The 26,100-nt window shown below is 43.3% G+C and overlaps 1 protein-coding gene and 1 long non-coding RNA gene across 3 annotated transcripts; one reads left to right on the top strand and one right to left on the bottom strand.

The window, feature by feature from the left end:
* Positions 1-178: 178 nt before the first annotated feature.
* On the bottom strand, positions 179-25,920 carry LOC108885808 (striatin). 2 transcript variants are annotated; one of them, XM_018680291.2, is made up of 17 exons: positions 25,564-25,920; positions 13,941-14,044; positions 11,350-11,423; positions 9,114-9,192; positions 8,156-8,320; positions 7,901-8,036; positions 7,649-7,811; positions 6,698-6,808; positions 5,245-5,385; positions 4,994-5,130; positions 4,179-4,354; positions 3,581-3,628; positions 3,371-3,492; positions 3,095-3,262; positions 2,857-2,997; positions 1,917-2,105; positions 179-1,830 (listed from the first exon to the last, which is right to left on the bottom strand). In XM_018680291.2, exons 1-17 carry the CDS (start codon positions 25,774-25,776, stop codon positions 1,661-1,663), a joined length of 2,337 nt encoding a protein of 778 aa, XP_018535807.1. In that variant the 5' UTR covers positions 25,777-25,920; the 3' UTR covers positions 179-1,660. The 2 variants fall into 2 exon arrangements, with proteins under 2 accessions (XP_018535807.1, XP_018535808.1); XM_018680292.2 differs by lacking the exon at positions 6,698-6,808.
* Positions 14,681-25,552, top strand: LOC108885809 (uncharacterized). Its single transcript, XR_001961300.2, has 3 exons — positions 14,681-17,341; positions 18,058-18,263; positions 19,312-25,552. It is a non-coding gene; the product is annotated as an uncharacterized LOC108885809 (long non-coding RNA).
* Positions 25,921-26,100: the final 180 nt, after the last annotated feature.

Raw genomic sequence — 26,100 nt, 5'->3', positions numbered from 1 at the left:
TGGTAATAGTTGTCAGTATATCTTTGGGTACGCTGCACACAGCAACTGCTATTTGCTAATTCGGTATACATTAACTACCAATTAAATGTCTACATAGGTTAAACAAACTCAAAGCTCAAGTCATAGCCCACAGTCTAACTCACGACTGTCACATGACATCACAACATCAGAGCCCAGGTAACATTTTACAGCAGGTTTTATTTTGAACATACTTTCATATACAAACCAGTGACTGAGAAAATGGCTCATTTGAAGCTGTACTCTACATGTACAACAACAATCTTGTTTGATTTTTTTTTTTTTTTTTTTTTTTTTTTGTCTTTTTACCCAGGATCGATTCTTCCTCACACAGTTTACAATAAACTGGAATTTGCAGGACATTCCTCTTCCCTCAGTGTTGGATGGTTAACTCATTATTTCAAATGGTCCTACAGTACTGCACTAATTTCCTGCTAAACACTGGACTACTGTAAATATCTGGACATGATACATCACACTGTAGTCAAGCATGTCCACACAAATGGGGAAAACTACATACAGTACAAGCCATTCAATTCAAACAAGAGCAAACTGGCCAAAATCAATTAGTTATTCCTAAAATGGACATCTAGAACCAAGTCTGAATTGCAATTATATAACCAAGATGGTTTACTTTGGACACATATGTTTGTAATCTTACTTCTCAAGTGTACAGTTACTTGAATCTAACAAACAGGCATTATATTTAATGGTCTTTAACTACCAGCTTTGCCTTGAAATGCACAAAATTGATTCCCCAACCACACTTATCAAAAAGGAGCACTCAAACTCACGCTGCACAGTAAATTTTAAGACTGAATATATATTTTGTTTATTATAAGCATTTGTAATTTTACATCCAATGTTAAAATCGACAACATTGTGTGACAACCAGCTCCGTTTCTCTGCCGTCCCCTCCCTCCCTCCCTCCCGCCAACCCCAAAACAAGCTTGTTAAAATAACAATTTCAAGACCTTTTTAAAGCAAAGGCACATTTGTCAATACGTGTTTTAAAAAGGAGAAAAAAATAATAATAAAGGCAGGCCAGCAAGCAGAGTCAGTCTGGGAAGCAAGAGAAGAAGAAGCGAGAGGCTTCCACGGCAGCTCCAGGAAGCCTTCGGTACCCCACGTTTCTGGAACAACATCCACACAACACAAAACCTGACTTGGAGTAAAGGACCCGGACCTTGGTTTGTCTGAGAGGGAAGATCGAGGGCCTGAGGGATTTAGGGCGAGCGTGAAGTCACGGGGGCAGAAGACCGGCTTGAAACCTCATTTCTCCACTCCACACTCTTTAACACTTGTCCTGAGCCTCCTAGCTACGGAGGGTAAGTTTTAGTCTGTCTGTCTGCGGTGGGGGCGCTGTAGCCGGTCACACCCAGGCCTGCCTGGATGGTAGATGGGGGACTAGAGAGCAGTTCTCCTCCTGACTGGCCTCCCTGCCGACCCTTTCTACGGAGAGTCATGGCCTGTTTGAGGCTAGCGGCTACATAGTCTGCCAGTCCGACAGGAAACCAGTGGGCTGTGTGAGGTGGGACTGGACCCATGCCTGAAGGTCCTTCCCCTGCTGTGTCTCTATTGGTCCCTGATCACGGGAGGCTGAGTCAGAGAGCGGTGCTGCAGGGTGAGACGCAGCTCCGCGTCATACAAACACCTTTGCAAGAGCGTCTGCGCCGGCGCTGGCGATGTAGCACTTAGACGGATGAAACGCCACATCGTGGATCGACTCCTCAAACTTCTTTCTGTGAGCCGTGAACTCCTGGATGCAGGTTTTACTCTCCAGGTTCCACAGACGGATTGAGCAGTCATGACCTGCGGAGGAGAGGAGTCACGAGTGGGAGTTATGTAGCAGTTATGTTGGAAACAGCACAAGGAGCCACTTGTTAAGAGGTACTTACTGCCTGACATGAGATAAAGACCGTTAGGATCTACAGCTAAGCTGGTGACAGCATCCAGGTGAGCCACCATGGAGTGAATCAGCTTCCCGCTGTTGTTGTCAAAGAACTTGATGTGTCTGTCCTCCTGTGCTGTGATGGTGATGGGGAGAGTCGGGTGGCTGAGGACCTTATTGATCTGACAGGGAGTGCCTGGTTAGAAACAGACAAGCACATTAGACTTCACACAGCAGGAGGGTGGATGTGCTGCACCAACAGTCAGCTGAGCTTTTGGGAGTAAATAAGATTGATAGGAACAAAAAACTTTGCAAGCAGTGCAGTATCGAGCAAGAGTGGTGCACCAGGCCACCACCGAACAGCTGCTGCAATGTGAACAAACAGTCTCAAAATATGCCTGCGAAAAGTGTTCTTTGCCACTGATAGGTTCAGTATGTTACTATAAGTGTCTAACAGCATTATAAGTAGGAGATAGATGTTTTTATTAAAGCGTAACATCCATTTGATTAACCAGAAACAGCCATTTTATCGGTCTATTCAAAGCCACCAGACTACATTGACAAAAACAGTAATTTTACCCAGCAGAAAACAGACGTTGCTAATGTGCTGCTGCTCGATCAGTTAGTTTGTGTTCTTCTAGTTAAGGAAAGGATCTGAATACTTCTTCCACTGCTGAAAGTCACAATATAACACAAACTAACTAACTGACTAATATTCCAGCAGCTCCTGTGTTCTGCAAGGTAAAACTGCTGTTTTTGTCAATGGAGTCTGGTAGTGATATATATAGAGGTGCTTCTGGTTAAACAAAAAGGATCTTACTCTTTAATAATAAGGTCCATCTCTGTAGGATTCCTGTCCATTATGTTTTTTACTGGTCAGAGGTCTAAATGTTGCCTTTAACTGTTTTTCAGTTCAGCTGGCTGGTAAACATTCTCTCTAGACCTACCTGGCTCCACGTTGGACTCCAGACTGAGAACCAGCTGGCGGGTCTCCATGTTGAAGAGGCCGATCTGTCCGTTTGTGAAGGATGTGACCAGGTGGGCTGGTTCACTGCACACCAGGTCTACAGAAGACGGAACTCCCATTTCTAACACAGAGAAAACCAGAGGCATTTCAGTTCCACTACTCATCAAAACCAACATTTAGAAAAATGAAAAATCGCGACACACGACCCAAGTCAGTACTTTTGTTTTCGTTGAATACTGCCAGGGCGGGGGAGGTGGTGTTGGCGTCCCACAGTCTCACAGTCCCGTCTGCAGAGCAGGAGAGGAGGCGCTGGTGTGCGCTGCTGTACACTAAACCCCAGACCGAGTCGGTGTGTCCACTCAACGCTCCACGCAGGACCGACGGGTCTGTCACAGACAACACCAGATAACCACAGTCAGTCAGCGTGGTCTATCTATCTATCTAAAACTATCTCATCTGGATAAAACCTATGATTAAACCTATTAAATTGTTACCGTAGGAGTCGTAGGGGTCGATGTTGGGACTGGGGGTGTTCCAGCACTGGATGGTTCCATCAACCCCTCCGCTGAAACACTGCTCCCCCGTGCTGCTCATCACCACGCTCAGCACAGCCCCCCTGTGTTTTAAATAATGACGAATTATCAAAACTTTTAAATTCCTGTTAAAAAAAAAAAAACGTTTGTGCTCATGTGCAGTGTTTTTACCTGTGGGCTCTGAACGTGTAGATCGGTTCCACATCTAAAGATGTACTCCTGTGGGCAAAGAGCATGTTCATTAATCGAACACACAAAACCAAAACGCTGTTCTTAATGCTTGTGTGTCAAAGATAAAATCTGAGATAACAGGTATTAAACAGAAACATTAGCTGCTGTTTTATTGTTACACTCTAAGTACCCTTGACTTTAAAATGACTCCAGCCTCTAAAAATAAACCCATCACTACGGACTGTGTGTGGGCTGCAGAGTTGTGACGTGACATAATGAGTCTCGTGGAGCAGACTGTTGTCAGTTCTTTGTCACATGGGGCTGGATTGTGTGACAGTGCAGGAACAGACTGAGCTGGATTACTTATGGGACTGTGATCCAACAACAGAGCTTTTCTTTCTGCTTCAGGTACGAGGAGACTGCTACGCTACAAACGCTACACTGCTGTCTGAGCATCAGCGTCTCTAAGAGAGAAGAAGAGAGAGCACTGGACAGCTAATCGATACAATAGTAAATCTAAAATGAAACAGAGCAGAAATCCATAAGAAATCAGCCTGTGTTTTACTGGGTTAGTGTCTTTTAGTGTTCATTGTCTTACTTTTTGGCGGGAGCGGTCTTCTGCAGGTTCCACATCTTGAGCGTGTGGTCCTCCGAGGCGGTGACCAGGACGGGCTCCACGGGGTGGAAGACCAGAGCACGGATCCCATCGAAATGGCTCCGCAGAGTGAATTTGGGGTTCCACGTTTTCCTCATGGCGTCCTTATTGTTGCCAATCTGGAGAAAAGGGCATCTCATTAGCATTTAACAGCTTTGTTACATGTAGTCAGGAGTCCTGAACTGAAATACAGCTGAAGCTGCTTTGCAGAATTATCAGTTAAATTCTGATTCATATAGCAGGTTGTTTTCACAAGTAACAGAACAGTAAAACATACATTTACGGACAGAAATGTTGTGAAAAGTCATTCTGAAATTGTGGGATGCAATCAGCAACATTTATTGTGATTAAAAAGAATGATTATTTGATGAGTTTTATTTATTTAGTCATGCTAATTCTGTTTGTTTTGATCCTTTAACTACTTTTTTGTGAAAATCTGCCATCTCACTAAAATAAGCCCAGTTTAAAAAAGCATGCTACAACCTACTCAGGTGTATTTTTATAGCCGTATGACTTTGACATTACTGTTGTTAATATGATGTCAAAAAATAACAGCAGTTTCAAAGCAGCTTCCTGAGACACCGTCTATAAAAATAACTGTTTGAGACACAAATGGCTCGTTTTCAGCGTTCGATGCGACTGTGGTTTATTTGTTTGCGGATTAGAGGAGGAAGGTGGGATGGTTGTTTCTCATGAAGCTCCAATGAGAAGAAATGGTGCCACGGCTTTCAAAATCCATTCTGCCTTTTCCCACTCACATCGTATGCCAGACTGTCGGCCTCGTTGGCCACAGTGAGTCCAGCCAGCTCCCCCAGGCCCAGCTCGCTCTCCATGGCCTCGTCTGTGCCCATTATGAACGACTTCCCTGAGGTGGGCGGGAAAGTCAGCGCCTCAACTGAGGAATAAATAAGCAAATAAATAAATACACAGTTAACGAGAGGTGAAGAGTTAACATGTGATTGCTGTGATCTGCTGGGGTTTTTTTTTTTTTTTTTTTTTGCTTGAGCACCTTCATCCGTTCGGTTCCCGTCATGCTCGGCGCGGACCACATTGGGCCGGGACTGCGGGGTGGATGGAGGCTGCATGTGGGACAAGTCCTCTGCATCTCTCAGGTTAGCCAGCATGTCCTGCAGCTTGGACCGGTTTGGCCCTATTTAACAAGTCAGGTCAACAGTGTTACCAAACAGACGTACAGTGATGGAGAGTGGAGGGAGAAAACAAAGCAGCATGAAAATATTTTGTTAAAAAACTGTGAGTACAAGCTGAAAAAGAAAAAGAGAACATATAATAAAAATGGAAGGAAAGCAGCACTGAAAGGGAAGAAAGTAAATTAATGAATTATAGGATGTAAAAGAAGAGAAAGTGAAGGGAAGTCAGCAGCAGAGTCCTTGTTAGACGCGTTGAAGAGGTAGAAAAGGTGTAGAGGCACATTTATCTCTTCGTGTAGGCTGTGTGGAGAGAGTAATTTAAAATCTGGAGAATCGTTTACACCACCAATTGTGGATGTTTATTATTATTGTAACACGTGGGCCCTTAGACTAAAACCTTAACCCTGATATACAGCACACGAAAGGCACAAAAAACCCTGAAAATATCTCCTGATGATCTCCTCCACACACCCACAAAAGTGATAAAGCACTGATCCAGCGTGAAGAACAGAAATAGATAAAACCAGAGGAGGAAGAGAGGTGTAAAAAGAAGAAAGTGAGATGAACTGAGGTGTTGAAATCATGACACAATCGCAGTAAAAAAATAAATAAAAAAAACAGAAGAAAAAAAAACAGCAGTAATGCAGCTTGGGCTTCATAAATGTAAAATCTAAGAGCTCTCAGCCTCTGAATGAGTCTGAAGTGGGCTGTTATTCTGAGAGCAGTAGTATTCAGCTGAGTCACTTCACTGAGTCACTGAAAAAGCTTTTAATTGCTACCAATTTACAAGTGCAGCAAAAATACTTATTACTGTAGCATCAACATGGCTGACAGATGAGCACGAAGATGGTGATAATTATGTCATTGTGACTGGAGAAGATACCGATATAGGAAAACAGATGACTGAGGAGGCTAGTGCTAGTCCAGACGGGACACAGATGGACGGAGTGGACACGACTAACTTTCACATTAATCTTCTGATATATGACAGTGTGGACAAGATGGAATGAATATAAATGAAAACGTTTAAACGGGACAGAAAAACGTGCATCAAGCATTACAGTTTGTTCCAGGCAGGACAGTAATGGTGACAGATTTTGTCCGTGCAGGAGAAAACAGGAAACACCGAGTATGAAATGACAGACAGGAGGACAGAGGCATAATAAGGAGCAGCTAGAGAGGGAGATGGGGAAAAACAGAGAGGATGTTTTGTTTTTGATTCGAGGCCTTTTGGCTGAAAGTCAGGCTCTACAGAGAGAGAAGGAGGAGGAGGAGGAGGGAGGGAGGGAGGCAGCAGCGCCTGACAGGACTTACTCTTCACCCCCTTTTTCCCCTTGCGCTCCTTTCTGTACTGCTCCTTGAGTTTGGTTATCAGGCCCGGGTCCACGTCCCAGGCCTCAGAAATGGGACCTGGCTCGTCCTTCTCTACACAGGGGAGGGGGGAACAAAACCAGAGGCTGTTGAGGAGCTGCTCTGGGTCGAGGCCAGAGTGGCCTGGCGGCCAGGGTGGAGGATCTCTCTCAGACTCTCCTGGAGGTTTCTCAAGCCTCCAGGAGAGTTGTGGGCTTTAAGGCCTTGAGATGAGCTGCTTCTCTTTAAGCGAACATTATCACCACTGGATATTAGACTCATTATAATTCAGAGCAGCACTCACAGCCATCTTGTTTAATCTTTGTAGGATTTTTTTTCTATCTGAAGAGGTGAGAGCAGTGGGAGGGAAGTTAATACCATGTGGGGGAATTCTTTCATTTGAACATTTGGATTCTGAGTCATGAAAATTTAATCAGAAAATCCTCACCGTGAAATCTGTTTGATCATCAAATTGTTCAAATTGTATACACTCAAACTCATGTTCAAATACAAAGACACACCTCAGCATGACATTAAAGCCCTTATTTTCTTTTCTGGCTTTAGTCTAAAGGGGAGTCAGGTTGACTTGACGACACACAGGAGTGGAAGAGACATTGTGGTCACAGGCTGGCTATGGGAACACACAGCGGAAGAGATCACAAACTATGGGTTAAACAGAGAAAACTCCAAACATCATGATTCATGACCACAGCGTGATATATGAATGACGAGTACTCCGTGAAACAGTCACCACACTGTGAGATGACAAATTTAGAGAAACAGGAAAAATATAGGATTACAGCATAAAATAATTAGCAATCTTTACAGTGCCTCTAAAACTATTTGTAGATTAAAAAACAAGATCATTATTGTGCATTAGAAAATAAACATTTCAAACTCCGTTCTGAGACTCACCCCAGTCCGTGCCGTCTCCAGTGCCTCTGGACTCTGGCGAGGTGTCCATCTCATCAGGGCTGGACAGGAAGTCGAAGCCTTTCAGTGCCTCCTCCGTGTCAGGGTCCTCGGTGGTGTCCATACTGGCTGGCGACGTTGTCGACGGCGGCTTCTTTCTCAAGATCTGAAAACATCAGGGGGCGGTTATTAACAGCACTGGGACAAACTTCTAATTAGTGTGCAGATGGTGAAGGCAGACTGTTGTTTTCTTACTGTCCTGGATTCCACGTGAGTCCTGTCCTTCCCCTCGCTGTCGTCCTCCTCGTCTTCATCACTGAACTCAGCAGCTGCATTCTCAATGAACTTGAAGGCCTCCAGTACGGCGCTCGTGTCAGAGAGCTCAGCTTTCCTGTTGAGGAACAATTAAAAAAAACAAAAGCATACCATTTAAAACTGCAACTCAAGTGTGACGAATCAGAACATTACACCTTACATCACAGACATTTACCCTTAGAAGAACGTACTCACCCTCTGGTGCCCATGCCCTTTGTGTCTGTCCCATTGACCAAAGGCTCAGTACTGGTCCGTTCACCCGTCCTCCCACCTCCGTCCCCGGCTAGTCCTAGCAGCGCTCGGACCCGCTGGGACTTCACATCTAAGATGGTGTCTGTGTAACCGACTTCCTGCAGGTACCTGGAACAAGGTAAATACACTAAAACCTGGTTCTATTTGGTTTAATCCAAAGTCTGAAGTGTAGGGACTTTGCCCAGGAGTTTATTAATAATTACTGCACTACATTTATTGTCAAGACTCCAATAGAATCAAAGACGAGGAAGAGTCAATTACTTGTTTCTGTGAATGGTGTCATGTCCTCTGGCAGTGGTCTAGTTAACAGTATCAGCTCCGCTGAGGCAAGATGAGCTACTCATCAAATATTACACCTACCCTGTAGGGACGCAGAAGAAGCTCTAGCAATTTGAGCAGGCGACTGACTGAGAGGGAGGGGTGTCTTAGCACATTATTGATCTGTCCCTTGACACAGAGTCAAGAATAAATTGGCTGCCTCATCAGCCGGCATGTTGGGGCAGATGATGTGTGACGCTGCCTGATGGCGTCTGGGATAGAGGCTGGAGCTCGGTTTATTTACACAGACTGACTGGAGACTAGGATGATATGATTACCACACCTCCCTGAGCCCACTGGGTATACAGGAGGAAAAAAAATACAAAAAACAGACACACAGAGAAGGTAATGACTGCCACTGCCCATGAGAGGGAGCCCTTTCCCACAGTTTTTTAGGCCATGGCACTGCTGACACACTTCACAAAAACTGTTCGTCTGACTCAAGTGACCAAGCTGCTGCAGAGAAACATAACTGGGGGCCTGTCAACATCCTGGTATGTCAGTACAGTTCTTTGTAGTGCAGTGGTTTAGTTTTCTGGGTTGAAGCCTGTCACAGAGGGACAGAAAAACCATGTGCACTTACTGTCTGAGGAGCTGACGGCCTTGTTTCCAGGACAGCTGATTGTTGAGCGACCCAGAAGTCTCATTCTCATTGGCTTCATCTGGAGGAGAAGGACACAAATCAGGGCTCCACAAACAGCACTGGCTCTCTGACATTATTTCCACTCTGTAAACACGGACCAGAACATTCCTGCATCGCAGCATCCTGGCAACTACACACATCCAGCGCTCGGTCGCTATCAGTAAGTCAACAGTGGATTAGAGTTAAATAGACGAGGATACTGCTTCTCTTTAAATTGTGCCACTGAAACGAACATGTTTGTAACAGCTGTGCCCACGAGCACTGTCACCTTTCACTGCAGTTCATGGTTGGATCTGGAGCTTATGTGCACCTCAATCCAAATATTTACATCCCAACAAACCCTAATAAATCTGTGTACAGAGACAGAGATTTGAAACTCATTAGCACTGGCTCGTTCTTGATGCTGAAGCAAGACTTTTGATGTTTCTAATAATTCATTACGACACCTTCCTCAAAATGGCTGGTTTCTGCTCCAACCGTGTCCCATGACATACTAGAAAGAGCAGCGACGTGTGTCTGTGCCTGCAGCATCCAGAACAACACACACTCTTTTTTTATGACTGTCTACAGCTCTGACAAAACAAACAATGATGGGATTCAAAGCGCACTTTGATATCCAACAACGTCAGCACCCCCACTCGCAAGTCAGCTGGGAGTTTTGCATGGGGCAGAGAGACGTGTTAATAAGATTTGGATGGGGGGTGAAAGTGTGGGTGTGTGGGGTTAATGTGGCGGGGGGGGGGGCAGACAGACGAGGGTGCCTGAAAAAGTGGGTCATGCCTAATTCAGAGGGGTGAGGAGCGGGCAGGTGCGCCACCATATGAGCAACACCTCCCACTCCTCGTCCTCCCCTCTCCGCCGCTCCATCTTCCTCCACCTAACACCTCTCCCTCCTCACCTCCCCTCATTCATCAACACTTCAAGGGCTTGGGTGCTTTGAACAGCCCTCATGAATAGAGATGAGGAGAGAGGAGAGGAAATATCACAATCTGACTTAATGATGGCGGTGGACTTGAACATGAGAGGCCAATTAAACTACAATAATATAACACGTAGAGAAACATGCAGCGCACTGATACAGGAGTGATACCAGGGTAAAACAAGGACCTGAAAACTGAAAGGTGAGAGCGACAGTTCAAATCTTCAAGATTTAATTAGATTAGGTAGATAAAGCTTCATTTACACAGGCTTTGATTAAGTCCAGGAGGTTTTCAATCACATCACATGATCCTTATCAGGTAGAGTTGTCGATGAAATGCAGATGTTCAATTTTCCATATTTTTAAGCTCTCTTTTCTAAGCACTCTTGTCCATATTGACTTTGAGAGAGTGATTCTGATTTGTAGAGCTCACAGCATTAAAACTACAAACCCAATTAACTGTCAGGTCTTTAATTGTTCAGAAAACTTTGAAGTGATGTCCATAAAGTGGCAAAAACCCACCACAAACAAAAAAGAAAAGCAGCAAATTCTCACAACCGAGAGGGTGGAACTAAGTAGGATTTGGCTTTTTTGCTTTTAAGAGTAGCGAATTAATTTACTTTTTGTTGTTCCAAAAACTAATTACATTTTTAAAAATTAATTATAGGTTTTTCCAGAAACTCTGGATCACCAGCTTTCTTTGGAACTACTTTGTACAAAAGAAATAGTTCCTTTATGGACTGTTGACATGTGGATCTTTCTGGAAGTAGTTCTGTCGGATTTTCTTAAATTCAGCTCATTTCCATTGTATTTGTGTGGAGACAGAAATATCCAAGGCAAATATACCAAAATAAAACCACAAAAATCTGCATGGCTCCATTTTGTAATTTGGGTGAACCAAGCCTTTACTGTTGGTGTCTTCATCAGAAATCAAAGAGAAGGTATAACTGTGCCGTGCTTTTCTTTTCTTTCTACACAAATTGTCACAATTATTTTAAAGCAATTTGATCACATTTTTGTACACTGACTGTTCACATAGTTCAGTATTCGTACAGTAACATCAGTAACAATAATCATACTCTTTCAGGATTTAGGAAAGGCACACTATGAGGAAATTTATCGAAGCAAACAAGATTGAACATGAATGCAGGTTTCACACGCGTAATGGTCTTGTCACTTGAGGTATGCAGACTCAACAATCACAGTGATTTAGTATGAAGAGGTGGAGTTGCGCCATTTGAGGTTCCATTGACTTACCAGAGTCGTAGCTCGGGGGCTTCATGTCACCCTGATTTAACTCTGTCCCATATTTTAACTTGTGGTACTTTGCTCTGGAAGGAAAGGAAAGAAAAAAAAACATATAAGCAAACAGGGCTGATCGAAAAGATCCAAGAAGAAGCTATTTAAAAGACTAATTATCTGCAGCATCTGCATGAGCTTTGAAAGTCATCCCAGCTGCAACTTTTACTTCAAACACATGAGCTTGTCAGACAGATTCACTTGTAATATCACAACATTAAAAGGAGTATCATTATATAGAAAACAGTGCTGCAACTAAGAGTTTCATAATGTATTACTCATTCTGATCCCAAGTTGATATATTCAAGTTGCTTGTCTGATATTCAGATAAGATATTAAATTTACTATCAAAGAAGACTGGCAAATATTCACATTTGAGCTACTGGAAGTGGTGAATTTTTGTTTTTTTTTGCACCAAAAATCACTTAAAATGAATGATTTTCTGTTAATTAAGTGACTAATCATTGTATCTGAAGCAGGAAAGGTATGTAAAAATTACATATAAGATCATCAAACTGATGTTCATGCAATAAACATTTATCATCAGACTCCTCACACATGTAAAACAGAACTTTAATTCTGTTTTTATTCTGTTTCTATCTATAAAACTGATGGCACACAACACACAGAAAACAGTAATGTGTGGCTTCCGGCCTTGCTGTTCCTTCCAGTGGCTGCACACAGATCCATATCAGTGATAAAGAGTCGATACAGCACGAGGAGAGGAGCTCTCACACCTTTCAGTTCACACACCGCCACGCGATACCCCCACCCCCTCACTGCCCAGTGATCCAGAGGAAGCAACCCCCATCAAAATCAAATTCATTTTAAATTGGGTACATCCTACGTACAGAAAGCCATTTCTGATATTGCTTTCAGATACCCTCGGAGACATGACCTGTTGCTTAGCAACCAGGAAAAGTGGTAGTAATTCTGGGTTAAGTGTTGCTCCTGAGGCAGAGTCTCGTGGCGATCTCAGCAGAGAAAAGTAGATAAATACATACTACAAACATCCAGAGGATGGTTCCATACTTAACTAACCCAAAGATGACATTCCTCACAGAGAACAGGTAGGGTAAAATTTCACTGACCTCTGAGGAGGAGGAACGCTAACCTGTTTTGACACCTGTCTAACTCACTTGTGTTCAGGCTCTCATTAGCCTCCCAGCTCCCAGCTCAAATTGAGATACCTGCAGCCAGCCATTTCCATTTCTTGCTCATTCCAGTTTTCATTTTGCTATTCTTAACCTTTACTTATCCTGGGAGGATTTTGCTGATTGCCTGCGCTAATTTCAGCGATGCTCTGCTTTGCATTCATAGAATTCCTCTCATTCCCAGCTCACAGACGTCTAATACAAGCCAGAGTCTTCGCCTGTCAGGTCACAGAGCAGCTGAGTACATCGTCTGTGGTTGTGACTGGGGGAGGAGACAGTGACTGGATTTCCTGGCTAGACAGAGACAGCATTAACATCACACCTGCATGGGAGAGGTCAAAATGTGAGATGCATCTGATAATTTGACTAATATTAGGAGGATAATTCTGGTTTATTACAACCTGACTCTGGCTAGGCAAGAAACACAAGCTGCCAGATGATCAGACAGGTTGTAAACATGCAAACTGACAGGGAACGCATCTGAAATGTGGGTAATAATCCCTCATTACACAGGAAAAACGTAGCTCCCATAACCCGGAATTACTCTTTAATAATTAATCCTGAGCTGAGCTGATAGAAATACCTGTCATAAATACTTCACTTGTATCTAAAATTAATGAGGATTATTTGTTCAGTTTTGCAGAGGGCTACTGTGCCAGAATAAATGATACGCTTGACGGCTTGTCATATTAGCAGAGATGTGTTGAAATCACCAGTATATCTCTGTTCTAGGCAGCAGCCATGCGTCAAGGAGGAAGAGAAATGCAAAGCGAATCACCACCTCCACCACAGGGACCCTTTGTGTCACGGCGATGGGCCGGTGAACACGAGGACGAGAACAATACGATTCTTCTGGTTTGCTGGAGAAAGCGAGCTGCGACGGTGACCTCGTCTCGAGCGTTAAGAGAGGATCCCTCTCTACTCGTTCCTTTTCCCGTCCCGTCCTCCTTCAAGCGAGGACGCTGCAGAGTCATAAGCATCCGACAGCAAACAAAAGCCTTCCTGCCAACACATGCTCTCGTCCAGAGACATCACACCAGCTGGGCTCGGGGGAATCTCTCTGGCACTCTTACTCCATTACTGCCTGTGCTGACACCAGCTGAGACACCAGACTGGTACGCATAGAATATGAAGGAGAGGATGCTTGCAATCCTTTTACATGTTATCAAAAAAACCTTGTAGTAAAGATGTGGAGAGTGTGCTAGCTCTGTGCAGGTGCAGCAGATGTTGATTTGTTGACCAGTCAGAACCTCACACTGCAACATTCTCCTTTTCTGTATTTCTCAGAGGCAGGAATTTATTTTTGGGTGCATGCAAAACATTGGAAACACGGAAATTGTCGCCGACTAGCCAGGGTATTTATGTGTGTCGTGGGTGGGCGGTAAAGACACTCACCTCTCTTGCTTCAGCGCGTACTCCAGCATTTTGATCCTCCTCACAAGGTCTTTCTTCAAGTTCTCCTGACCTTTCCTCTCCCCCTGCAGGAAGGCGATTTGGGCCTGAAAACAAAAAAAATAGGATTGTCAGGTCACATTTTTAAAGTAGTACGAGATTTACAGCAGTTGCTGTTATAAATAGAGTCAATGTTTCCGGTGTTTTGGCATCTTAGATTTGAGCTAACCAGCAACAAAGACTTGACTTAAAAGACAACCTCCAAGGCAACATCTGAGAACAACTACTTCTGTTGAGACTGAAATAGGACGATGTCAAATCAATATGCGTGGCATGATGGGAAATAAAAGGCCAATCTGTACTATTCTATTTTAATCTAACCTACTCACTCGCCCACACATCAACAACCCCCCTCCCACCTCTAAAATCCCTTCCCTCTGCACACCACTGTCTCTCTTCAGTAACAGGCAGCAGCTGTTGACGCACTCAGTCTGAGTCAGCATTACATTACATTACACTGCTGAGTACCACATACACACAGTGTATGTGCGTGTGCACACACTTGTAATGAGAGTGGTATAGGATAGCTCACAGTGTAGTAAAGAGTACAGAGATGAAAAACGGCATCATGTATCAAAAGTATTCTGCCTTACAAAAGAAATTCACTTCATCTGGTTTCACTGTTTTCTCCATTATGAGTAGATGTAGTTACTGTGGTAAAACAACCTTAATTAGCAAGATGCTGGAGCATCAAAATTGATTTTCTAGTTAGAAGAAACAGATAGGAAAAAGTCTGTAAATTAGCTTTCGGTAAGGCTAGCAACAACCACACTCAAGCTAGCATTAGCCTTGAGTGCAGTTACTGTGACATGACTGTCACCTCCGTCTGATTGGTTTATACTTCTGTGTGGGATCAACTCACAGCCTACGCCATCATGTGCATTTACACCTGTGTGTTGGTGTGTCTGTGTCGCCCTGCAATTACATCAGCCAAACACTGGCTGGCTGGCAACACTGGCAACAGATACTTTTACTGAAATTACTGTGACGCAGAAAAGAGAGGGCCGAGCGGACCAATCAGAGTTGTTGCTGTCTGCGCTGCTGCAATGTGCAATTACAATTCTAGGAAGGTGCACATCAGACTACATCATAGTCTACAGAGCAGTATCTACAGCGTTGGTTCAATGTAGAGGTAGAAATTGGCTTTTACAGTTTCTGTTAGTTTTACATGCTTTTTGTTTGATTGGTGCCAGAGATAAATGACTGAATAATGAATTAGTAATGATCTATTTCCACAACTTTTTATGTTGAGCATCAAAAAATGAAACAACATCTGTTTAGCCTGAAGCTATACAAGTGTATTGCCTGCTTATGAAGTTGCCATCCACTCCACACAGTGTAGTCTGAGGAGCAGAGAGAAACAAAAACCAAACAGAACAAAATCTGTCCACAGTCCATCCGGTATTTCAAGGGTTACAGCGAGGTGAAGACTGCCAAACGGCTGCAGAAGCTACTAACATCTCTAAAGGCTGCGTTGTTTACAGAAAGGAGGATAAGAACGCTGTTGTTTCCATTTCAGCACTTCGTCAAAATTACACTCTCTTCTCGAGTCCATCTGAGTTGTTGAAAATTACCAACAAGACTACGAGCAGGAGAGGTGGATTTAAGTGCCACTCTGTAGTTAAAAGAGGACGATGAGCGACAGAGGAGCTGGGGCAAGATGGTAGATCCATTTCAAACAAAGATACAGGAGAGCAGCACAAGCCAAACTGCTCCTGTCTAACCTCAGAGAGAAAATGTTCTCTCGGGGAATGACTCAAAAGCTAAAACCAAGAGTTGACATCTTGAAAAGGGGGATGAATATCGACTTGATTCCCTGCCTTTCACTCTACATGCAAAAGATGGTGTGAGTTTGAGTGGGCTGGATATCACAGTTTCACACGGATAGCAAGTAGCGCTGCTGCTGCTGCTGCTGCTGCCTGCAACAATGAGTCACGACAGTACTTCAATCTGCCTCATATTAATAACAACATTTCTTACCATCCACAGCTCTCCGCAGAGGGACTCATAACAACCTGCCTGCTGTAGCTCCACTCAGGATTCAAGGTACTGGTCCAGCACCAAGTTTAGCTGGCACCAGTTACTAGCAGACTGCGTAGATGCCAACAAATTGATGCTACAAAAGGTTTGGTCAGCACAGCACATACATCACTCTACTTATTGCATCTACACAGTCTCCAATTCCTTACTCATCCTGCTGTATGTGAATCTACCCTCAGCTGGATCTATACTAATGCAGTCAGGATTGACAACAGTATTAACAGCGTTTAGCATGCATCTGACTGTCCACAGTGGAGTAAAAAGAAAAGCCACAACATGTTAGTAAGAGTAACATGGAGCAGGGCTGACAATAACTGAACTGGAGGTTTTGGAGAGTGATGTAGAGGACAACTAACTTGCTTACATTCAATAAAGCAGAGACCACTTTGTGCTGTCTTTGGATGGATGTGAGAGGAGGCACACGGAGGGGCACAAATAAGGCATTAGGGAAAATATTGCATGGATTGGGCCAGACTGTGCGGCCCCCAAAATAACTTAACTCCGGATAAAGTGGCTCCGGTCCAAATATCAGTGAGGAGGACCACTGCAACGGTATCACATGCGACTGGACCACAGAACCTACAAATGCCTCATTAGGCTAATTGCAGAGCTATTTTCCATTAAATGTCTCTTGATGTCCAGCTGAACGCGGTCGATCGTCCCGGCTCTTTGACTTAAAAATAAAAAGTGCTGTGATTTCTTCAACAGGGAAAACATCTTGTTTATTTCCACAAATTATGACCACACGTTAAAAGGCCTACCTCAAGAATTTCATATTCAAAATGAAGATAAAAGTATAAGAACAGCTTGATAGGTTGTTATTTTCGCATATGTCAAAAACAGAGATTGCACATTGGCTCATTTTTCACTGTAGATGAAAACTGTACATCTGTGCTGATTGAGATAGCGAGCAGCCGTCCACTTCCTCATCCACATGAAACACTGGCCCGGAGTACCCCTGGTGTCCTGCGGTGCCAGAGATAGAGAAGAGTGCGGCTCTGTGAATCTCTGGCTCGCCATCTCTCCTCCATCAAACATTAACCTTGGGAGGAATGCAATGAGTCAACTCGGGCCATAAAGAGACACAGGAAGCATTTAATTCCCAGCCCTCACACTGACTGCATTATTGGGCTGCTGGATAAGGGCTCCTTAGTCTTGTCTGAGTAAGAGACATGTAGAATGGGGCATCCATCTAAGAGCGCAGGACCTTTCAGAGACAGGAAAAGGAGGCAGGAGAGACGGGCTAATGGCTAGGGAGGGAGGAAAATTAAGTCCAGGCACTGGCTAAATTCTGGTAAGATAAGGTAAGAAAGTTTGGTCACAGTGCCTTCTGCTTTTGCATATAGTTTACTAATTTAGGAGTCAATTTTCCACTTTCACTTCCACTTTCCACTTTCAATTTAATCACAATCTGAAACACGTGAAATTGCAGAAACAAACTTATAGAGCTCAGCTTTGCATGATGTTATTCATTAAAAAGAAACAAGAGTTAAGTTGGTTGATTTTGGTTGTTCTTCCAATTTAAATCTAAGCAGAAAAACTGCTTTATTCCTTCCTCTTTAAAGGCATTAAGAAAGTTCAAATGCAGAGAGCAGGAATGAGAGGAAAGCTTTTTTTTGGTCTTTGCAACTCAAGATTTTCAGTCAATGAATGTATGATGACTATAAACGATTACCGCGCTATTTATACACAGAGCAGACCTTAAAGTCTGAGATTTGTGAATTCCAGACGTGTTTTCTTCCAGACTTGTTCTGCATCATCACTGAAGACATCCACAACACAATGAGGCCATTTAATCTAGACAGAGTGAACACTGTGAAAAATCCAGTGCGTCTCAGCGGCAAGACTGAGCTCACTCCATTTGAAAAAGAAATTCAGCGGACACTCGTACAACCAACACACAAACAAAATGGTCACACACACTGCTGACCGTGGTCAGAGCTGCAGAAGAAGGGAGGGAGGGGAAAGGGAACTGGTGTAAATCCCGCATTTACAATGCAAACAACTTTTCTTTCAGCAGAACACCGGGTTTACTCTCACAGTTACCGCAAACCAATGAGCACCACGATGGCCGACCTGATAACTAGCCAAGTACATTCCACGCATGCCATTACACTAGAAGCAACAGGAGGAAAAAAAAGGCAGCAAAACAACAGAAGCGAGACTGGAGGTTCTGGGAGACTACAGCAGTGTACTTTCTATTTGTTCATAGAAAACTCTGTTCAGGTAGGTTTTAACCATGAATATTTACCACAAAACACCAACAATATTTTGTTACTGTGACTTCCTCATAAAAATGTATTTTAAACAACTTCTGTCTGCTTTTATTAGTGAAAACATCTTGTTTTCCTCAATTGTCATATAGTATTTTGTTATGTAGACTGCCCAGGTTCAACTTTGCTTTTTACAGATTTAACTGCTTGATTTATTCATTAAATAGGATCACAGTTGATGTAATTTTATATCATGATATTGATATGCATCATAATAAATACATTTTCTGAAAAATCAGCTGGAAAACTGTTAGTAATGTTTAGATTTGTAGGGTTCACAGAGATAAGCATTATATAACCATATTTTCTAGCATATATATGTAATTAAATCAATGCAACATGGACCAGGACTATCAGCATAAATTTATCATTAATTAAAGTAAATTGAAGCCTGTTAAAACTGACAGCTCCCTGTTATGAGAGCAGCTGACAGTAGTGACAGCACTTGTAAAACGGACAGTAGTAGTTCTACCTCAATTTAAAAAAGGATTAAATAACATCCTGCAACACAACAATTCCACTTTTAATTCATAGATGTAAGAAGAATTTGTGTGTAAATTTGTATTGAGGATCCTGAAGTAATGTAGATGTGTGTTTTTTTTTTTTTTAACAAATCCAGTAAATAAAACGCCTGACAAATCAAAGTTTATCATCACATTGGTGCAAAAATCATAAAATCCACTACTGCCATAAAGCAGGCCTGCTCAATGATTTACAACAAGGTTGAGATCAGGTGGATTATTCGTCTCCTCCTCCTTAAGCAACTTCTGTAACTCCAGTTTCACACCCAGCTGTTTCTTCACCTCCTTCCCTCCTCAAGATGGTGGTGAGGCTAATTTAAGTGTCTACACTAAAACTGCTCGTCTTTCCACGACCACAGACTGTCTTGGAAAGCATCTGTGCAAAGGGCTCAGTACTGATTTGTATGTACACGTATTACACAGTCAGCATCAACATCTAAGTTTAATCCATTGTTCTATTTTTATACTCCTGTGCCACAGAAGCAGAATTACACTGTGAAATGCTGAGGACCTGTGATCACGGCTGGAGCTCACTCCTTCAAATGAAGACGTCGCACATCGATCCACGCAGCTCATGTACGCGGGCACAGATTCATGATTGCTCCAAGGGTCAGGGTGAGGCAGTGAGCTGCTCCAACTGTGATTTCATAAAGATTTCTGCTCGGTTATCTGGAATGAGCCGAGCTGCGCCTTTCACCTCTTGTACAATACCCCCACCCCCCACCCCAAATCCCCGAAAACAAAAGAAGAAAATCCTTTACACTGCCAGAGATTCCTCACAGTCACAGTCACAAATACATCTTCTGCCTTTTCACAGAGACAGACACAGATTTGTTGTTTTCATCTCATCACGAGTTTCCACTTGAGCTTCATTTTACACTCTGCCGTCACACAGCCACACGTCAAGTTGACACTGCAGCGCTACCTTACATGGGGTGCGAACAAAAAGCACCACACTGGGCTTCTTCAGGACGCGGCTGCTGCATCCCATGTTTGCTGCATTAATATTACATAAGGCTCGTGGCGCACATGCAGGCAAGAAAAAAAAAAAACTACATATTTCTACATCAGCATTTTCCATGACAAAATATGTTGTGTGGCTGCAAGGTGTGGTCCTTGAAAATAATTTATAAAGATGACATGTGTGATGAAAATGATGGGTTTGTCTGCATTTGGTGCAAAATGTGATCATCTTCCCAGTCACTAGCCAGCATCAGCAACAATGTGCATTTGTGTAGTTTATCAGAAGACTGAATTTATATTGATGTGGGCAAGCATCTCAGACAGAGCTAGTAAAGTGCTCTATTTCAGAATATGAATTCAGACAGACGCATTTTCTTCCAATAAAAGGCGATTGACCACCAAGAGAGAGAGAGGCAGCTGGTGCCCTCTGGCCTGCCCTGTCTCTCTGGCATGTCAGGCCTGTCAAACAGGACTCTGAATTCACTTTTTAGCTTCAGGTGCCTGTATCACTTCTTATGGGCTATTTTCATTCTTTAACACGTCCACAGACGAGCACAAGTCACTGCAAAAATCTTCAGCGTTAAGAACCCTGCAGTTCTGCTGTTGAATCTGGTCAGTAGCCAAGTCACATTTATTTGTATGGCACATTTAAAAACAGGGGTTGACCCATCGTGGCAGATAAACAAGCAACACAAGTATAAATAAAGGGATACGTAGTGAAATCACTATTGAAGGAGGAGAAATGAAATCAAATAAAACTAGCAACAGATTAAGATTAAGTACAAAGACAAGTAAATAGAAAAAAAACAAGATAAAAATCTACTGACAATAGATATTGACATAATCAAGAGGTGATCTCAGACTGACTACACAAAGTGAAAAAGAAAGGTCTGATTTAAAATAGTCAACAGATAATGGTGCAAAATAAAATTATATAACTTGAGACAACACTGGTTTACAGTGCTGTAAATAAAATCAGTGTGATGCTGATATATGGTTTCTCAAAATGAAAAAGTCTGTTGTCATATCCAAAAAGAAAAAAGTACACAGAGCAGTACAGTCAAATACTACATGTGGATGTAGATACACAGCGTATGAAGAAGTACAGAAAAAAACTATTGCTCTTTAACCATTTAAAACAGGAAAACACTGTCATGTGAATAACAACAAGCCAGATTACATCACACCAAATCACCACATCACACAAGAGCAGTGTGATCTGGTGAGTGTACCAATTTACAACTCTGACAGACCGGCGACCTCAGATTTACTGTAAAACTGGGGGAGGCAGGCAACCTCATGGCACAAACCAGGCAGCTGTCCCGCACACCCACGAAGCCAGACGAAGGCCGCGAGTGTGAAGTGAATGGAGGAAGGAGAGGGGAATTAACAGGCCCAACGAGGCAGCACAGAGAGAGGGGGAGAGAGGCTCTGGTGTGGGTCCAACCGGGACAGTGGGGCAAAGCTCAGAGGAACAGGGTTTAGTTAATAAACATGGCTCCCTACAGACTCTCTCACAGGAAAAACACAAACCCTTTTCAACTACTAACTAACTATTGTCTGTGCGCAGTGAATATCTGACATGAGCTGTCTTTGCGGTGCTTCTACCACAGTCTGTATTAAACCAATGAGGATGGGGCTGATTCTTTGTGGTGTACTGTAACACCCTGGTTACGTGAGAAAGGATGTGAGCTGTTGTGTAGCACTAGTTTCTCTGTGAACTGGTATTTTTTTAACATTCCCAGGGCTTTAAATGTCTTTGTCAATATCTTCAGAGCAGCAATACTCTGTAACCAGTACTTATATTTTTGGCGAGGAAGCATGTGCTCTGCTTTTTTGTACTTTCCCACTCTGAGGCGCACACTGAGAAGGGCAAAAATAACTGCAGCTTGGGGGTGGATGTAGTATCGACTGAGGAATGACGGTGACTCCCTTTGCTGAATTTCTGAATGCCTCGGTATGTGTACGTTTGTGCACGGTTTGGTCCTTCTTATTGCTGCACCACTGAGCTAAATATGCCTCAGGCTTTTTGCCATTAGTGAAAGTAAACATGAGATCACAGTAATAAGTCATCGAACTGAGGCAGGATAATTCTAGGCTGCTCCACCGTCAGAGAAATAATCGAATGACACACGCCACACAATCTTGTTCCTTGTTAAAAGCTTTTCCTTAAGAAATACAAGAGAGGCTTTCTGTCCCGTGAAGGCTCCACGTTTCAGTCTGCACCCGCAAGAAGCCACCTTACACCCTGAGTCACCTTCAACCTTCTCCCGGTGTCAAATTATGGCTGCTGACAGATACTTCTGGCAAGGAGATACCCTATGGAGCAGGGATTTCCCCATAATTGGAGGGCTGATGAAGCGCACTGGAGCGGTGCCCGGCCTGCACAGGGCGTAACTCGACTCAACCTCGGTCGTCGTCAGGCCCAGAAAAGATCTGTGCCAATCAGTATAGCACAGTGACATCAACAGATCAATATCACAGTATTGATAAGAGGATTGTTTCTGAAATAATCTAATTTTAGTTCAATATAATTTACAGTCTTCCAAATCTCTGCAGACTTGTAAAGCAAAAACAAACATCGCTCTTTAAACACAATTTGCTTGAAGTCTTTAGGAAGACAGATTATTGTGTAAAGCTACAACATAAACACAATGCACAATGCACACATCTACGTGATTCCACTGAATTTACCCTGTCCAAATAAACACTGCTTTAAAGTCTGCATGTCGTGTATACTCTACTAATTAAAAATAAATACACTTGCCTGGTGTGAGCTGCTAATCTAACTAGAAACCCAAACAAACTGGGATGGTTTCAGTGCCAAAATAAAGTTAGTCTAAGAGCTTAAACCTACTAGAAATGGACCACAAACCAGTTTAGTGTCAGTTAATTAAAGCTGAAGTGATCGGTTGATTAATCAAACTATAGATCGACAAAAAATTAATCAACAATTACCTTGATAATCGAGTAAAAACGACACTTTCTGCTTTCAGCTTCTGAAATGTGGACATTTCCTGGTTTTCTCTAACTGTGATTGACATTTTTCACCATGATTTTTGATAGAATAAATGAATCAATAATGAAAATAATTAGTTGCAGCCTATAGCTGATTATTTAAGTCATTCATCAAGCAAAAATAGCATAAATTAATTTGTTCTAGCGTTGTTTTTTCAGACAAAACTCACAATGTGAAGACATGTTGAGGCCATTTTCACTATTTTCTTCTGAGAGTTTAAAGAATAAATAATGAAGTGAATAACTGATAGTAAAATAATCGTCAGTCACAGCCCCAGTGACTTTCACTACCGAGATAACACACGACAGACTGACTAGAGCTGTGACCTATCACTGGCTAAGCAAATCAGCTTGATTGAGTCAATCAATTGATCGTCAATGACCGCTCAACTGGAGTCTGATTGTGAACGACAGCAGCCTATGCATTACACAGACACGGCACATCAACAGCGGGGCAAGTCGGGCAATGCACAGTACAGTTTCTGTTATCGCTCCAGCAGAGAGGAGTGGCTCTGAGCGTGACCTAACAGGCTGGCTGGACGACATTCCTACAAGCCCTGGGGTTCGCCTTCCTCCCAAGCAGCGACATAAGACACAGCTCCAACTGTTTTCCATTCAACGTCTGTACAACCGACAAGAAAAAAGAAAAAAAAAAATCCTGGGAGGAGACTGAGTATTCACTGGGTTGTGAAATCGCTTTGTGGATAAATCCTAAAGGGCTTTTATCTGAAACCACACATCACACCTTCTTAAAACATGCAAGATTAACGTGTCCGGTTTTGATTCTGTGGTTAAAACACATGGTGGTGAACACTACTGAGGCTCTATGGCTGCTACAGCTTTTCATTATTCATACATGTCTTTATTTATGTCCATTTCAGTGATTTTCTTTCTCCCTCACAGTGGTTCCTTCACTGAACATTAATCCACCAGTACTGTATATGTTTGCAGTACATCCACATCCCTCAAGGACACTACAAGGTTACATCCTGTGTGGATTTTCGAAGCTTTTCAATTCTCAATTCACTATTATTGTTGTGAAATAGTGCAGCACTGGCACATAAAGATGCTCTATTCAGAGGAATCCTGCGCAACAGTGATTAGAGTACAATTATGAGTTAAGCTGGAAGTTTTAAATGGTCTATGGAGGCTCAATGATGTTCAAAACACCAGCCAGCCTCACATTTATGGTTTGATGCAATAAAAACAAAAACTCAAATTGAGCGCGCACCATTTTGCCGCCACAAACAAACCACCCAATGAGCCATTTAGCAACCTCTCTGTGCTCTGCCGCAGTTGCTGCTGCTGCTCCGCTGATAAGCTTGCTTCATGACAGCAGACAGGAAGCTTAATACACAGGCCAGACTGAAAGCGCTGCATGAGGCTGATGAGTCAAACCCCTACTACAGCGATCGGGGGATACGTCACCGAGCTAAAAACAATGCAGTGTCTCCCTCTCGTCTCTTTGTTATAGCTGAGGTCAGTCTGTCGATGGAGCTGCCCACTCCCCCCCCACCCCTCTTGAAAAAGTCAAGTGCTGGCTCTTGATCTGTGATCCAATATCACTGAAACAACTGGGTAAAAATGATGGGGGTTGGGTCAAATTGATAGGGCACAGAGATTCAAGTTTAACAGCAATAAGCTGTAACAATGCCCACTCAAATTCTGGATAAAAGAGTGGTCTGGTACACAATGTCCAAAGTCATTTCCCCCAACTGAATGTAGGCTGGTGACGACAGTTTCTCAATTTAGGGATCAGTTAAAGCCACAAATATACAAGTCACAGGGCTCCACATATTATAAAAATTATCCAGAACAACATTCCCAAATGAAAACGACCACAGGTTAAAACTGAATATTACATGATGGAGAGAAAGTTGTAATTTTAGTGACCACAAGAAAACAAGGACTTCAGAGTGAACTTGGGTATTTGCAGGGCATGAACTTCTAGTTAAAACAAACTAAACATCAAGCATCCCAGTTTTTGTGAGGTTTCCCTTTAGAAAAAATGTAGTTCACAGGAGCAAAACCTACTGCCTTGAATAGCTGACTTATTTGGCCACTAGCTAAGGGTCAGATATACCAATTAAAAGCACTGGGATCTTTACCAAAGACAGACACGGCAGCATTTTTGAATTTCTCCTCAGGAGTGGCAGTGACATGGCAGCTAGCTTAAGATAAGATTCATAAACAAGACATAATGTCTCCACAGAGTCTTCTGTGTGTTGAATGCTGTCTGTTAACACCGACAGCTATGAAGAGGTAAAAAAGCACTTGAGAAAAGTACTACATTTCCCACAAGTGTTTTTTTTTCAGGGTTTAGGTTTTAAGTCCATTAAAAATCAAGGCGGGGTGCTATACGTTTAGCTATAAGGAGGCAGGTAACGTTAGCCGCTTCTGTACTACGCTTATACACTACACTTTAACTACTTTGCTAGTGATTGTATCTGTCAGTTGGTCGTTTAATTACCACGCTTTTTTATATAAACATACTATACAAGTCTGTCTTTCAACTCCTCAAGGCGGCAAGCAAGTTTAGTGGTTTCAGTCACAGTAAGGAGGTCTCAAACAGTCGTCGTGTAGTCGGGTCAAGGGGGGCGCTACAGCTCCTTTAGCTCCTGTGCTAAAGCTAACAAGCTAGCCCGGTAACCAGAACAATCAAACACAGAAACTCGGCGCGAGTTACTAGAAAGGCCCCGGTAGTGGCACCGATATGCGATCACGAATACATTAGATGTGGTGTTTTTTTACCTGCAATTCGGCCCGCTCCACCTCCCATTGTGCTCTCTCTACTTCGAAACGGGCCCATTCGTGCTGCAGGAAGTGCAAGATCCCCGGGATACTGTACTGCGCCCTAGCCGCCTCCCCAGCGTCGCCATCGGGCAGCGGTCCTTTCCCACCGCCGGGTAAAACGGAGTTGTTATTGTTGTTGAAGAACACGCCGGGCCCCGCCTGTTCGTCCATGGCCGGGCTCGGTGGAAAGGCCTGTCCGTTGTCTCGCTGAGTCGGGGGTGCTAGATACCAACGGAAGGGCAAAAACCTATCGACGGCGCTCCGTCTCCTCGGCTCGGGGGAATGAACTCACTTTCTGACAGCTAGCTGTCATTGAATGACGTCAGCAGCGGCGGCCACGCCCACAGCGTGTTGGCCGGGGGCGCTCGATTCGCTCACCCAGACTCCCCGGAGGAACAGGCTCCCCTTGTTTATTTTGCCCCAGACAGGAAACATCGGTTATGCGTTCTGCTACAGATGCTGCAGCGGAGATGAATTCCCCAAACTGAGTTCAAC

This window comes from Lates calcarifer, linkage group LG16_LG22 (genome assembly GCF_001640805.2).
Source record: "Lates calcarifer isolate ASB-BC8 linkage group LG16_LG22, TLL_Latcal_v3, whole genome shotgun sequence".
NCBI lineage: Eukaryota > Metazoa > Chordata > Actinopteri > Centropomidae > Lates > Lates calcarifer.
The sequence above is the reverse complement of the archived record's forward strand: the minus strand, read 5'-3'. Positions and strand labels throughout refer to the sequence as shown.

Bases quoted from the DNA above. Each gene is read 5' to 3' on its own strand.
- LOC108885808 (XM_018680291.2), bottom strand. From the start codon at position 25,776: ATGGACGAACAGGCGGGGCCCGGCGTGTTCTTCAACAACAATAACAAC. The intron at 3,493-3,580 runs GTAAAAACACTG...TTTAAAACACAG, and splicing joins TACACGTTCAGAGCCCACAG to GGGGGCTGTGCTGAGCGTGG. The intron at 2,998-3,094 runs GTACTGACTTGG...TCTCTGTGTTAG, and splicing joins AGTATTCAACGAAAACAAAA to AAATGGGAGTTCCGTCTTCT.